Raw genomic sequence first — 15153 nt, 5'->3', positions numbered from 1 at the left:
CAAAAAAAAAGGAGAAGAAAATGCGGAAACAGTAAAGAAAACAGGCATGAATTGCTTTTAAGGGGAATCGAACAAAGGTTGCGAGGAAAATTTTTGAATCAAACTTGCCTTTGTGAAAAATTTGCACTTATAATATATAAACTATTGGTAGAACAAAACAACAACAACAACAACATACATAGTTACATACAAAGACAAAAGGCTCGCTTGATCTAATTCTAGCCTATGGATTTGCCTCGCGATTATTTTCCCTTGTCCGACATTTGTTTGATATAGCTCAAGATAGACACAACTGTTTGAGCTGCGGCCAGCAAAAGAAGAATGCAGGCTGAGACAACTGAAATGAAGGACCATGGGGCGCTAAAATAAGTTCGTAGAAAAGTACCCCAATGGCTGTTGTAATAAGCCTCCACGTCTCTGAATTGCTTGGAGAGGTAGCAATCCTTGTCGAAATAAACTGTTTTCCCTAACTTGTTCAACAGGTCAGCTATGCTATGGTCGTTGTGTGAGAAGCTGGTAATGATAATCCCGTTACCAGAAAGCAATGCGACGTCTCTAGGGGTATTGATGAGAGAGCTCATGAAGGCAATGTAAGTGGTAAATAAAGAACCAGTCTTGTGTGGGCAACATTGTTCTAAGGCTATGCTGTTGATGAAGATAGTAATAGTGATATCGTTGATGGTTATGGGTGGTATTTGCAGTACCCGTTTGTGGTAATCGATAGTTAAGAAGCTTTCTGCTAGGAGTGGCTTGAAAATGATCCCGGAGGGTCTTAGTTGTGTGGCACATTGTATTGAATCGGAGAAAGGACGATGCTCCTGACCTGTGGGGTGAAGGAATCTTTGAACGTTATCCACGTTCCACCAAACAAAGAAGAAAAGGATCGAACCGACTAACCTTAGAAGACGATAAAGGAATGCAAGGATCCCCCAAACAAATAGAAAAGGGGTTGCAAGTAAGCACGGAAGCACCTCATTGCGGTCGCTGGGCTGTCGATTGATAGGCATGTCGTTACATATGCAATCATTACATCATCAGCTTCCCCAAGTAAGTCTACGCAGCGGCTTCTAATATTAGAGAGCTGATATCGAGTATTATCTCGTTCTAATAATAAAGGGGTACGGAAGCTTGAGTGAAACAAGTGTAACAAGTGTTTAACATCATCCAGGACTTTGTGATCATAAACATTGAAGAACTTCAAGGCAAGCAAGGCTAGAGAATCACCTGGTGCAGATGAATCACCGGACAGGCTAAATAGTCTTTCAAGGACGAAGAAAGGCAGTTGGTTTTCAAGCTTGAGGAGGTCCATAACCAGGCGGTCCTTCTCTTTAACATCTTTGAGTTTGTCCTCTTGGTCTTGTAGGAAAAGCTCAATGATAAAGCACCCATCAAGTACCATCATTGCAACAAACTCCGCGCTTGACATAGCGATGGCCTGATCATCATAGCATCTTCTTGCTTCTGCCTCCATATTTCTCGCGGCTTTAAACAAGGTACTTAGATCAGGTCCAGCACTACCATCTCTCTTTTTTCTAGAGAGAAAAGCTTCAAAATACTTCATTTTGGTCTCTTCAGATTCCTTGCTCTTGCTGTGGTGATAAGGTCCGATGGAGACCTTTTCAGGCCTAATAGCTTTTGGACTGATTCCCACAAGGCTTTCAGGAACTCTGTATATGCAGACAACTGAACTAAAGTTGACCATATATATTGATGCTCTCCGACTTCCGCATCTCCTTTCCTGTAGGCGCCTTTGCATGGCAGCTACAGATTCGTCAATAACTCAATATCGATCACCACTCGTTCCTGATCGGCATCAGTTAGCTCTACCATTGTGATACCATTCTCCATTCTCTCTCTCTCTCTCTCTCTATCTCTCACAAAGAAGCCCTCACCCACTGATACACAATTCTTATAGCAAAGAGAGACTGGTTTTCACCGAGTATGCATTGACAACACGCTTTCTTACTAACCAAAAAGGTCTGGACCTAGTCACACGCTTTCGTACTGACCAAAAAGGGTCTGGGCCTAGTCACACGCTTTCCTACTAACCAAAAAAAACTTTGGGCCTATATTGATGTTGAGACCAAAAATTTACAGGTTCATTTTTAGATGGGGTCCTTATTCCTATAATTTTGTTGAGTGCTTTTGACAAGTAAAAGAACAAGACTTTGAGAAGAAGAAAAAATAACGTTGCAAGTCTAGAAGAATATGGTGTCCAGAAGAATGTGGAAGTATCCGAGTTAACTATTATTGATGGGTTTGTTTACTACAATATGAAAGAGAAGACTCCTCGCTTCATCGCAACACTGTGCAAAAACATAAGGAAAGCAAACCTGCAGGTCTCATCTGCAGCGACATGTCATTCAAGAATCAAAAGCAAGACCCACGAAAAGTAGGTGCTACAAATAGCAATATCTATGTAGATATCTTCAAACTTGTTAACCCGCAAACTAAACAACTTCATCAAATCAAAACCTGCTTTTGTATCTGGTGAAAAACCTATCTATGATGTTAACTTCTTTTTTGTATGCCATCACTGCATAAAGTGGCATACAATAAATCTTTCAGAAGGATCAGACAATGCAATGGTAAGTTTTGAGGGCACCAACAGCTCCACCATGGTAAGTAATCTTTACCACATAGCTGTCCCTTCTCCAATCCATAGTAGCGTGCAAATGCATAGGGAGCTGGGGAAGAAACATAAGAATCAATTGGTTCAGTAATTTAATCAACCAAATTAGAATTGTTGCATGAATACAAAGAAATATAGAATCCAGTTTAATCATGTCTTCAGCAGAACTTCTACCTTCAATATTTTCATGAAACATACATAGGATAAAGAGGTGGCAAAGTACAGCTGCCTATTTTCATCACCCAATTAACAGTCATTGCCATTACTTACTGCAATAACCTTGTGTTTACTACAGTATCAGATTTCACAGCTACACAAAATTGTGGCTTCAAATTCTTCAAGCTCCTTTAGATTAGTTAGTTAAATGCAATCAGCAACATGACAACAAAATCTTTATGGCCTCAAGTTATGTGACAGTTCGATCTAGTTAGGATGAGACTATCTTGCTTCTATATTCTGCCCTTCTCCAAAGATTTAAATGGAACAAATGCTAGTTATGCCATTCATTTCTAGAATAAAAAGGGATGATGATCAATTAAGTTACACTGCATTCAAATCTGTTCTATCTTAACCCACAAATACCCTTCCTCAATGACGCTTCATTACCCTATACTCTAAGATATATATAACACTGAGAATCCAATTCATTCAGCCAAAAATTGTTTCTAAGAATCCATGTGAAAATAAAGACAAGTGCAAATTCACTAATTACTTGTAGATTTACTAGTGACCAGCTTTAGGTAAAGTTGCTTTAGGATTGGATGGACTTTCAAAAGAGAAATAAGCTTTCCATGCTACAAACAGTCTGTGAGAAAAAGAGAGATTGAATTCTATACTGCTAACAAATAGAGTAGAGCACTTCTAAAGAAACAACAATCAAGGATCAAGATGTCACATGAACTCACTTGGTTCCCTATTGTTTTACTCATTCAAGACTAAACATTAACAGATTATGGCATAGAAGTTTGAAACACAGAAAATATGGCAAGCCTAAAATATCCCTAGCTGCCCCACCATCAGTTGAAGTAGTGATTTCCCCCTCATATGACATGGAATTTTAAATTCGTTCTACCTTTCAGGTGAGGTAATTATTTCCACTCCCCGTTAAATATCATTCTCTATGGGCCAGAAGGAAAGACGGTCCACATTTTTTTACCAAGCATGTACATTAGTGTTCAGGTGACCTCCATACTCAATCAAGACAAACTTAACTATTTAAAGATTATCCTTGAACATAGTTACCTCCATATCAGCAAATAGTTACCTTATTGTCTTCCAACTTGTACTTCCTTAGCAGATCTTTCTTTTCTTAATAAGCCAAAGAAAAGCACTCAACTTTTATTAATAAGCCAAACGGAATTACATTATCGTTTCTTTAGCCAAAAAGAATCTAATCCAATAAACTAGCTAATGCAAAACAATGGTAGTCGTCTAACTCCTTTTGGTAATTTCAATGCAAATGTGACCAGGTGAGTAGAGAGATGTTGGTGGAGCAAAGCTCACTTAAGTACTACTTATCTCAAAACCTTCCTAAACATCACACTTACATTGAGTACGCCTCTTTGAAGGAAGACTAATACCATTGGCATCTACTATAATATGGCAATTGCCTATATCTCTTGGAAAATAAAAAACTTAATCAAAATGGCCAGTTTCTGGGTCTTGATCCTTGTAGTCTTCCACCCTTAGATCGAGATCGCCATCTTGATCTTCTTGTTCTATTTAGTTTGCCTCCCTTGTTTCACGATACATCTTGTATGCTTTGCAACTTGCTGGGATGCTTTACATGCTTTTGCCCTATGTCCAGTTGATCCACATCTGAGACAAGCATCATTATGGTCAGGTTCCCTTGATCGAGGCGCTCTAGGAGCGTTATGAGGACGGTTATTGCCTTTGGTGGCGTTACCACCATAACCGGAGGCTTGGCCTCTCTCTTTCTTCACACGTTTACCTCCACGGTTCCGTGCACGCCTATCTTGGCAGTTTCCTCCCTCTTTAGGGCGAGAATATGGACCAGAACGTCCAAAAATATCCCTATTCTTAGGATTTCACTCCTTGCGTCCTCTCTTGGAGGCGCGACTATAATTAGACTCTAGAATTGACTTGGTTCTCACAGGTCTAGAGTTATAGTTCTTCACAAGTATGTTGTCGTGATTTTCAGCTACATTCATGGCGCCAATTAGCTCATGAAATCTTGTGATGCGTCTAGCATTGACATCAATCCGATAGTTTTTGGCTATCATCAATGCAGAGATGGGGAATGTGGAGAGAGTCTTCTCGATCAACATCGTATCAGTGATTTTCTATCCACATAATTCCATCATAGACTTGATACGAAGTGCTTCTGAATTGTAGTCAAGTACAGACTTGAAATCACAGAAGCGGAGGCTACGCCATCTCACTTCTAAGTCTGGAAAAAGGGAATCACGGAAGTAGCCAAAACGCTGCTTGAGTTCTACCCATAGTTTTCTTGGGTCCTCCTCATTGAGGTACTCATTTTGGAGCGGGTCATTCATGTGCCTTGTCATGAGAATGATGGCTTTTGCTTCATTAGCCTCTCTAGTAACTCTATTATCTTCAAAAGCAACAGCTTGTTGAGGAGTAAGCACGTCCTGAATTGGCTCTTGGATCGTACTCAAGATCCCATCAGCCTTAAGATACTGGCGCACATCACGGACCCACTTGTGGTATCCTGCGCCTGTTGTCTCTAGTGAAGCGAAGCTCAACTTGTTCAGGTTATTCATCCTGAAAAACAACTAGAAAATAAGGTTAGTTTCGGAGTGAAAAAGGCTACCATGAAAAACTATAAAATTTCTGAGCTTAGTCGCTTCCAAGAAATTAGGGATTTTCTGAGCGCAGTCGCTTCCAAGAAAATTCGATTCCAAGAGGGGTTTTGGATTAGATCGAAACAACGATGTATGTGGTCGATCGTTTTTCTTCTCAACAAACTCTAAGTTTGGAGGACTTTACAAGCTCCAAGCTTGGAGTGAGCACGAACCCCACAGTTCGGCTATTGGTCTCCCCTATGAAGAAGAATGGGGGGTAGAAGAAGGATGTTGGAAGTCCCCGAGAAAAAGAAGAAGAATTGAAAAACTTCAAAAACGGGAACTTTTAGAAAAGTTTACCTTGAAAAGATGCGGGAATTCTTGGCTGGAAAAGATGACGGAGGTGGGCGGAAAAAGGTTGACGGAGGTCGCCTGAAAAGTGGCCTGAAACTGGTGGCCGGAGCTAGGAAGGGTTCACTACAACAGAAAGTCTTTTTAGCGACTAAGTTTTTTGCGAGGAATTTATTTTCCTCAATAAATGACACATTTTACGAGGAATATTTCAGTTCCTCACTAAATGCTATTAAGTTTTCTACGAGGAATATATTTTCCTCACTATTTATCACTTTCTACGACGAATATTTCAGTTCATCATTAAAGGTGACCATAAGTTGGTCTCCCGAAACGTCATGTTATTAGCGAGGAAATATGAGACTTAGGTGACAAATTGTTTCATCGTGAAAACGGCATTCAGTGAGGAAATAACGATTTTGTCGTTATTGTTTTGGAGGAAAACTGTGTAAGACCCGCCAAATTCAAGGGCGACAAAACTAGTTTTCCTCGCTAAAAGTTTGTGTTCTACGAGGAATCATTTCCTCGTCAAATGCAGCAATTAGCGAGGAAATAACGCTTTCCTCATTATTAGTTTGGCGGAAAATTGTATAAAACCCGCTAAATTCAATGGCGAAAAAACTATAGTTTCCTCGCAAAAAGTCTATATTCTACGAGGAACCATTTCCTCGTCAAAAGAAACAATTAGTGAGGAAATAATGATTTCGTCGTTATTAGTTTGGCGGAAAATTGTGTAAGACCCGCCAAATTTAACGGCGACAAAGCTATAGTTTTCTCGCAAAAAGTCTATGTTCTACGAGGAACAATTTCCTAGTAAAAAAAAAAAACAATTAACGAGGAAATAATGATTTCATCGTTATTAGTTTTGGCAGAAAATTTAGTAAGACCTGCCAAATTTAATGACTACGAATTTGAGCAGTCGTCGCTAACAGTATCATTTAAGCGATGAATGATTTCCTCACCCCTGATACATTTAGCGAGGATCTATTTATTTAGTCATTCTAGGTTTTGCAGGGGAAAAATTTGTGGTATTAAAAACGAAAAGAGTGGGCATATCTTTTTTTTAAACTTACCTTGCACACAATACTCAAATAGAAAACGTTAGTTAGTTTCAATTAAATAAAAAGGATGCAAAAAAAATGAATATAAAAAAGGCCTGGTTAATTCACAAAAGGGACTCAAACCCTAGATAGCCACAACAATACCCAATTGCTTAACCAACTCCCCTGGAATTTTTATGTTGCATTTGTAAGACTTTTTTTATATTTTATATGAGTACTTGACTAATTACAGGAACAGAGACCTACCCTGCTACTACGCTACCCGAACCACCTCAAGGACCCAGCTAATAATAATAGGAAAATTTGAGATGAAGAAATAGATTGATTTGCGATAAATAAATATTTAAATAATATTATACACAAGTAAGTTTAATAATGAACCACATGTGCTAGGTGTTCGTATTTGTTGTAATCAGTTTTTTTTTCCTTTGTAAGTGTGAAACGTGCTATATGATATATTTGATTTCACACTCATTATTCACATATATGAGCATTATTCATATTTTTGCTTTTCAAAATATGATTGAATATCATGAACTTTTCTAAAATCATAAGGCGTGTCTGTATGAATGATTTCATAGTTACTAAACAAGTTAATAAACATCGATGGTCCTTCATGATACTAATTTGGTATGTTTGTTTGTAAACATTAATATGAATGACTTATTTTCACTCTTCAGTTTTCTACAATTGCATGAGCTTCACTCTACTTTGTTTCTCTCCTACATAAGAATCACTACATTCCACATAGACAATAATATGACAATAACTCATTACATGACCTATATTGTATGTATGTGGATAAATTGTTGTTCAATAATGGAAGTCTTCCTTTTTACAATTTTAGGGACCACACATGAAACTCACTATAAAATAGAATTCTGACGATGTAACCACTAATTTGAGAGATTATACGTTGGACATATTATGCAATACATACTTGACGATGCAAATTATGTTTAATTTAAGTATTTAGTTATAAATTATACGAGGAAACATTCGAATCATTAAGCTATATGTTTTGTGAATAGACACCTTATACCCTAAACCCTAAACCCAAACCCCAAACCTTAATTCTATTTTTTTTATTTTTTATAAACGGCATAATTGAGGATTAGAGAAAAATAAAAATAAAAAGAATTAGAGAAGCGGGACTTAAAACCCAAATTTGATCAAAGGCGGGGAGAAAAGAAAAGGCGCTGATCCAAAGGAAAATAAACGAAGATAAAAAACCTAATCTTTAGATAGAGTTCTATCTTTTTCACACTATTCCATCTCTGACGGCGTTCTCCTGTTGAAGCTCCGTCTCTGGCTCCCTTTCTGAATCTACCATATTTGAAGCTCTCATATCTGTAAGTAGGATTAGATTCATCTTTCTTCCTCCCTGAATCTCATTCTTGTATAGCTTGATTAATCAAGGTCTTTTATTTTTTGCTAATCTAAATGTGAGATGTCGTGGTTTATATATTTGGTTTTATTTCAATTAAATGCACCCCAATTGAAGATCAATAGTTACACAGATTGAAGGGCAACTATTCAAGATCAATAGTTACACAGATGGGTATGCCTTCGCCTCTTAATACAGACTTGCCATGAATGAGAAGAAGACAAGAAGCGTGAGAGGTATAGTTTCTTATTGTTACCGTCCGTGGTTGCATTAAATAGAATGGTCCAAGGTTGTTCCCTTTAGTTACTGGGCTATCTCATCGTTGTGTGCTACAGAAAAATGTATTAATCTGATCACATCAATTACTTGAGAGTATATTGTGGTGACCTTAATTGTAAGGCTGCAAACAGTTATCTTGACCGGAGAATCCAAATCCTTTCTAGTTCATCAGATGGGCTATGCAATGAAAGGGTCTAAATTGTTTGCAGCTAGAAGATTTCTGTTCAATAATACGTTGTGGCACTGTGGATACGTTTTATGAAAGGGCAACGTTTTAGAGGCCTAAAAAAGCTTCCTATCTCCCCATGTTTTTGTCCAATATTATTATCCATGTTAAAATTGCATAGTGTTTGAGAGAAAACAGCAGTGACATACTAGTGTTAAATTAACAAAGATTGTTCTGGTTTTCTTGTGAGTCCAGGTCAAGGAGTTGTTGATTCAAGCTTTTCTCCGGCTGCACCACCAATTGCTTTGTTATTCTGGGTTTCAATTGGGTCTGTGCTACCATATTTTAGTTCCATGATTCAAGTTGGGTCTCAACTTTCACAAGGTCAGTTCGTATTCTCACTCTCTAATTGGTGCCTGCATTTTTGGATTTCTGATTTTGGTGTGGTTTGGGTGATTTGGTATTTTGGTGGGTTAATTCTCAGTGACTAATGATAATTGGGTTATGGTATTCTTCTTCATGAATGACAGAGATTGTGCAAAGGGAAATGCAGGACAATTTTCCTCAGATATGGTAAGTCCAATGCTTATTCTCATATTGACTATTTTGTTATCTTTCTTTAGCATCATATCGTGTCCTTTTTAACATGTCAGGAGTTCTCTTTCTCCTTTTCAATACCTAAGCAGTGGAAACTCTGTTGCCTACCTTCAAATCTGCTAAATATGCATAGTGTATGAAGTGAATTATATTTGAACCCTGAACCTCCTTATTTATCAAATTTACAGATACAGTATTTGTTAAGAGTCTATGAGACAAGGATGGAACTTTTGAGAGCTGTAATTGTTGGAGCTGGGTACTATTTTGTCATCGCTAGCTGTTGCTAGTGTTTTTTGCTTTTTGTTTTTACTTCTTGTTTTCAGAAGTTTATGTTGCCTCTTTGTATAATGAAGTTGCTTAAAGTATATTTTGTTGCATTCTCCTTAACATTAAATCATATTTCTTTATCTTTTCATTTGCAGAGTGGTGCTGGGTGGTAAAATTCAGAAGTGCAGCACTGTAGCATCTCTCAAATAGTTAGGGTTCTTCACATATGGTTTCTTTTAGTGCTATCTCTGTTAGCTAGGTGTTCTTTTGAAGATTATTCATTACAAATGTTCAAGTGTAATGGAGACCAAAATTGAAAGCCTTGGAAAGCCTATTTGTTTTTTTATTCGCGGATTTATATTTTATTTTCGATGTTCAATGTGTTAGCTGTCTGTCAACATTTTCACTAATATATGCATGTCAATGAGGTTTAGCGACCAAAAACCTGAGAGCTATTTATAACGACGAAAATATTTTTGTCCCAAAAACTGTAGTCCATACACCGAGGAAAACCACATTCCTCATTGTTGAGTATCTTTATCGAGAAAACCTTTTCTCATTGTGAAGATACATTTTACGAAGAAACAAAATTTCCTCGCTAAAAACAATTTATAGCGAAGAAAAACTTGGTCACCCAAAGCTATTTATAACGACGAAAATATTTTCGTCCCAAAAACTGTAGTTCCAACGTCGATGGAAAACATATTCCTCGTTGTTAAGTATCTTTAACGAGAAAACTTTTTCTCGCTGAAAGAATACATGGTACAATGAAACAAAATATCCTTGCTAAAAAAAGTTTACAGCGAGAAAAAGCTTCCTCACCCAAAGCTTATAACGATGAAAATTCGTCGCAGAAAAAAGTAGTTTAAATATTTATTTATTTACATTTTTTAATTTTCGTTATCATTGGCGAGGAAATAATTAATTTCGCGATGAAATCTAGTATGTCAGAAAATATATTTAACGACTATTTTCTAATCGTTGAATTTTTTTAACAAGAAAAAAGTATGGGTTTGAGTGAGGAAAGAAATTGTCGCTATAGAATAACAGCGAGACAAATAGATTTCATCACGGAAAGGGTTTGACGAGGACATTGTTTTTTCGTCGCTGAACCTTTTCTTGACGAGCATTCTCCGACGAATTGAAGACGAAAAGAATTTCCTCGCGGAAGTACTTCCGCGACGAAATGTCTGTTTTTAGCGAGGAATTTGTTTCTCGCAAATGAGGTTTTTTGTTGTAGTGGTTGTTGCAGGGGCTGTACAGGGGATGTGCAGGGCTGGCAAGCAGGTGCTAGACAGCTGTCGGCAGATGCAGGTACAGGGGTGCGCAGGTGTCAGCAGGTGTCGGCAGGGGCTATGTGAAGCTTTCGGCAGATATCGACAGGGGCAGGCACATGGATGCGCAGGGCTCGGCAGTGGTCTCTGCAGGAGGCTTGTAGGGGCTGTCGGCAGGTCTCGGCAGGTACAGGCCCAGGGCTCGGCAGATCTCGGCAGCTGCTCGGCATGGCTAGCAGGGGCAGGCATAAGGCAGGGCCGGTCTGATTTTTTCGAAGGCCGGTTCAAGGGTTTTTTGGCCTGTTCTTGTGGTTCTGCCGCCGGTTCTGGGCTCCTTGAGACTAGGGCTTCGATATGTGGGGCGGTGGTTGCAGGATTTTGAAGGTTACGAAATTAGGGTTTTCAGGGTTATGGTTTCGTGCTGATAACGTGTTTTAGGGAATCAGAAATTGAGAGAAATTCGCTGTGTATTTCTCATTGATAATAGGGTCCTCTTTATATAGAGGATTACAATACATAGAATATCAATCATACAAGGAAAGTAATCGTACATTAAATATGAATCTAGATCCTTCTAATTTAATCCTATTACCACTAGGGCAAGTAAAATAGAGTTTGGGCCAAACACAAATTGGGGTTTACTTGAACATTAAGTAAATTATAAAACTATATAGGCAATATAAGGAAATATCAGGAAAAAAATTAATTGAATGTTATATTTGGTTGGAGGAGGTAAGAAGAGTATTTATTTATTTACTTACTTAATTTTTCATTTTTCTCTCTTTGTCCTTATTTGTGTTTTCATATAAATTGACAAAGTCAATTAATAACTAAAAAAAAAAATTGGAGGTCCAACTAGAACCACCAAGAGAAAAAGGGAGAAGACAATGAGAAAAGAGCAAACAAGCAAGAAATTTTTAAGAAATAATAATAAAAAAATAACAAAAGAAAAAAAAATAAGGAAGAGAAAAAGGGAGAAAAGAATAGGGAATGGAGCTTCTATTGGTACATCCTTAAATAGCATTAATCTCCTAACTTTTTGAAATTTTAAAAGTCCTACTTTGCCCCTAAACCAAAAAACTGCATTTTGGGAAAAATGCAAACACCATCCCAGGCTTTCATCACCACTTCTCAGAACTTTGCTTCGTTGCTATCATCGTCAATGTAGGCAAACACTACTTTACTAATGACTACTATATATTTTACATATTTTAAACAAACAACTCTATTTCGTCTCTATAAAGTTAGTTGAAAACATTCTCTTAAATGCTCTAGATAATTGATTCATGGGTTTATCTATAAAAGAGCATCTTTAGCAATGCTAACTATTTTTTAGTCAAATTTTAGCCAAAATAGCTAAAAAGTTATTTTAGCTAGTCACTTTAGAAATACGTTTGTATCAATGCTCTCTATTTTAGCTAATTTTGAATTTATATTACTTTTAAAATGAAAATTAAATAGTTTAAATGACAGGGCCCGCCCCGGATTTTCTCATGAAATCTGAAGTGGCCCTGCGGGACCCACTTTTAAAGAAAATTTTACCGAAATTTCGGCAAAACCTTCCTTAAAAGTAGGTAACCCAAACCTGTAAGAAAAACTAATACACTTCTAATATCCCAACCATGTCCTTCTGGAGCCACCCTGCTCCCATAATCCAACCAACTCAAACTTAAAGATAGAAATAATAATTCAAAAGCTTAAGTCCAACAAAGCTTCATAACTTTAACTACAACAATTCACGAAAGTTAGGTCATAGACCTCAAATACAACTCATTACAAGTCCGGGTCACAAATCCCCTAGTAATCAGAGCAGACTAACACCGAAATTAATATAAAGTTCAGTAGGTTAAACAGGTAACCTACAATGTGAGATAGCGGGAAACTGGTGTGGTCACTATGGCTCGCTCCTAGTACGCCAAGCAGCAACTCTGAAAACTGGGCATTTGAAACCGAAGGGCCCAGGGGGAAAGTATTGAAAACACGTTAGCATGAGTGGACAAAAAGTTAGATAGATATATCATAAGAAAAGAAATTAAAGAGTTGATACTTTCCCACAATTCAGTTTGGAAAAATAACTTTCCGATGCATGCAAGGTTTGGAAATTTTAATCAATTCATAAACTTCAAAGAAGCGTGAGAAAATGAAAATAATCCAGCCTCGCTGGTTAAAGAAAATAAATAGATAATATGGGGAAAAGATTTCACCATACGGGTAAATAAGCCCCTCAGGCTCCACCTACCCTCGACTGCCACTCACACATAGATTGTGTGAGGAAGAGAACTAATAACCTCGACTACCACCCACGTGAGGAGGAGAATAAGCTATCTCAACTGCCACTCACAAACACAAAGTAAGTGAGGAGGAGACCTAATCGAATGACCCGAGTATGGTGAGGAAAATATTCAAAAATAGTAAATCCGTAAGGCTTCCCAACATATTTCAATGACGTGACCCCGCACGCCAAAATATTCTCAATTTCATAAAGAATAGCCGAGCGATAATAAATGACTAAAAATCGGCAAAAAACATATAATTTAAAAAAATTCAATCTCCCAAAAAATAAATTATGTTCCCCAAAAATATTCAAAAGTTTAAGTCTGAGCATGACCATTCATATTCGAAACCATACGGGAACGATGCTAAAATTTATGATCCAAATTGAATATTATATTCGATAAGAAATATGATATATAAAAAAAGACAATCATTCGTCATTCCGGAAAATAAGTGCATGCATCAAAATTTAAAACAAAGTCCACTCACAATATTAACTAATCCTGTCGTCGATCAGTATTCTCCTCGGATGGAGACTCCTCTCGTCCTGTAACAATAACACTCGCATAAATTATAATTACGGGACGGGAATTTAAATTTACGATAATTAGATAACGGAATTTCTAAACATCTTCTTAAACCCAACTCCGATTCCATCCAAACTACACCAAAGTCACATTTACAACCTCCACAACTCATGTACATTTTAACTAGCTAAAAATAGAAACCAAAACTCCATCCTACACGCCGCCTATAGTGGCGGCACGTGAGCTACACGCGCCGCAGGCAAAACACCTCTGATGGCCACCAAAATTTGACAGCACAATCTACTCAACAAACCCAACCTCTTTCTCAACTACAACAAGTTCCAATTAATTTTACCTTGAAGAGCTCCAATTTGGCCGGTGAAAATTTCCAGAAAGTTCAAGAACCCTAGGATTTGAAATTCTTCGATTCGCTCTCTACACCACGAATTGAAGCTAGAAGCTTGAGGGGAAATGACAAATGGCTCGAGGCGCCTCTCCTATGCATGGTTTTGTGGCCGGAGATGGCCGGAATTGGAAGAAATCGACGATTAACGCCGACTGCTACAGTAAAGTTTGGAAGCCCGATTTGCAAAATTCCGGCCAAATCATTGTGAATCACCACTGTAGGCGTGTCAATTAAGGGGAAGGAGGATCGTCGTCCTATGCCCTGGGTTTGTCGTTTGGGTGGCCGGAAAAAGGAGGTTGGCTGGAAATCACAGAGAGGCCGAAGGGAAGAGAGAGCTCGGGGAAGGAGAGAGAGTTACCGAGCTGGGGTGGATTTCCGAAAATGGAAATCTACCAACAGTAATTTCCCTATATATATATATATAAAATTACCATGAACAGTAACTTTCACGTTTTAAGCCATAACTTTTACATACGAACTCCGATTTAAGCATACTACATGTCCACAGACTCGATTAAACGTCCCCTACAACTTCTGTGAAGGAAATTTTCTCAAATTGTTAACCCATCAAACGTTAACTTTTAGCACCCCCTAAATGATAAAAACTAAAACCAAGGACGGTAAAACATAAAGTAATTCACTTAGACACAGATAAAGGATAAATCGAATACGGGGCGTAACATTAAATGTATTTATAATTTGAATAAAATAACTCAAAATGAATGTTTTAAATTATAGAGAGCCTCATCTTGCTCTCTATATTTAGGAGCGAGATAGCTAAAAGTTATAATGGAGAGTCACTTAGGAGTCTGGTGCAGCTACTAAAATAGATAAAAAACTAAACATGCTCTCTAAAATAGCTAAGGAGCTAAAATAGAGAATCTGCTAAAAATGCTCTAAGAACCTTAAGATTCAATACAATAATCTCATATTTAGATCTCTATTATATTTCATGGATTCGTCATCATATGGTTATGGATATTGTTTACCAATATTGGAAAGGTATTGATTTCCAATAACAAGATGATATAATTATATAGATTCTTATGGTGGCAATGGTAATAGAATTACATGAGATGTGCTTAAGGAAGGAGAGGACCGAAGATCAGATGAATATATATCTCTAAACATAGTCATGGGGCAAAGAGAAACTGAACTAAATAACTA

General features: G+C 37.6%; 1 protein-coding gene and 1 long non-coding RNA gene across 2 annotated transcripts; one reads left to right on the top strand and one right to left on the bottom strand.

Annotated features, from left to right (window-relative positions):
- Positions 1 to 898: 898 nt before the first annotated feature.
- Positions 899 to 1702, bottom strand: LOC112194228 (UPF0481 protein At3g47200). The gene has a single exon (XM_024334472.1). It carries the CDS (start codon positions 1700 to 1702, stop codon positions 899 to 901), a length of 804 nt encoding a protein of 267 aa, XP_024190240.1.
- A 6362-nt stretch (positions 1703 to 8064) lies between these two features.
- LOC112192046 lies at positions 8065 to 8925 on the top strand. The gene is made up of 3 exons (XR_002933309.2): positions 8065 to 8161; positions 8330 to 8432; positions 8897 to 8925. It is a non-coding gene; the product is annotated as an uncharacterized LOC112192046 (long non-coding RNA).
- Positions 8926 to 15153: the final 6228 nt, after the last annotated feature.

The sequence above is a fragment of the Rosa chinensis genome, chromosome 3 (genome assembly GCF_002994745.2).
Source record: "Rosa chinensis cultivar Old Blush chromosome 3, RchiOBHm-V2, whole genome shotgun sequence".
In the NCBI taxonomy this organism is placed as follows: Eukaryota; Viridiplantae; Streptophyta; class Magnoliopsida; order Rosales; family Rosaceae; genus Rosa; species Rosa chinensis.
This window is presented reverse-complemented; position numbering and strand designations above follow the sequence as displayed.

Excerpts from the sequence above, each read along its gene's own strand:
- LOC112194228 (XM_024334472.1), bottom strand. The coding sequence starts at position 1,702 with ATGGTCAACTTTAGTTCAGTTGTCTGCATATACAGAGTTCCTGAAAGC.